The 427-nt window shown below is 65.8% G+C and overlaps 1 protein-coding gene across 1 annotated transcript; it reads left to right on the forward strand.

Annotated features, from left to right (window-relative positions):
• Positions 1-188: 188 nt before the first annotated feature.
• Positions 189-424, forward strand: LOC104076081 (class I histocompatibility antigen, F10 alpha chain-like; the record flags this gene model as incomplete). Its single annotated transcript, XM_009576810.1, has 1 exon — positions 189-424. A coding segment is annotated over one exon (236 nt), but the record flags the coding sequence as incomplete, so codon positions are not given.
• Between the last annotated feature and the right edge of the window lie 3 nt (positions 425-427).

A 427-nucleotide genomic window follows, 5' to 3' on the forward strand; every position in this document is an offset into this window, starting at 1 on the left:
CAGGGGATCTGCATCACGGCTTCCCGTGACACCCGAGTGCTGGATGGGGAGCAGCTCTCGTGCCGGTGCCCGATCCCCCCGGGCCTCACACAGGGCTGGGGTGGGGGGTGCTGCCGGGGGGTCCGTGCCCCACCGAAGGCCCAGGGCTGCAGCAGCCCCTCAGCCCCATCCCCCTGGTCGTGTTTCAGGGGCTCAAACGCTGCAGCGGATGTACGGCTGTGACCTCCTGGAGGACGGTAGCACCAGGGGGTTCTATCAGGTTGCCTGCGACGGGAGGGACTTCATCGCCTTCGACATGGACACGATGACGTTCACCGCGGCGGACGCGGCAGCGCAAATCACCAAGAGGAAGTGGGAGGAGGACGGGACTGTCGCTGAGCAGTTGAAGCACTACCTGGAGAACACCTGCATCGAGTGGCTGAGGAGA

Source organism: Fulmarus glacialis, unplaced genomic scaffold (assembly GCF_000690835.1).
Source record: "Fulmarus glacialis isolate BGI_N327 unplaced genomic scaffold, ASM69083v1 scaffold39364, whole genome shotgun sequence".
In the NCBI taxonomy this organism is placed as follows: domain Eukaryota; kingdom Metazoa; phylum Chordata; class Aves; order Procellariiformes; family Procellariidae; genus Fulmarus; species Fulmarus glacialis.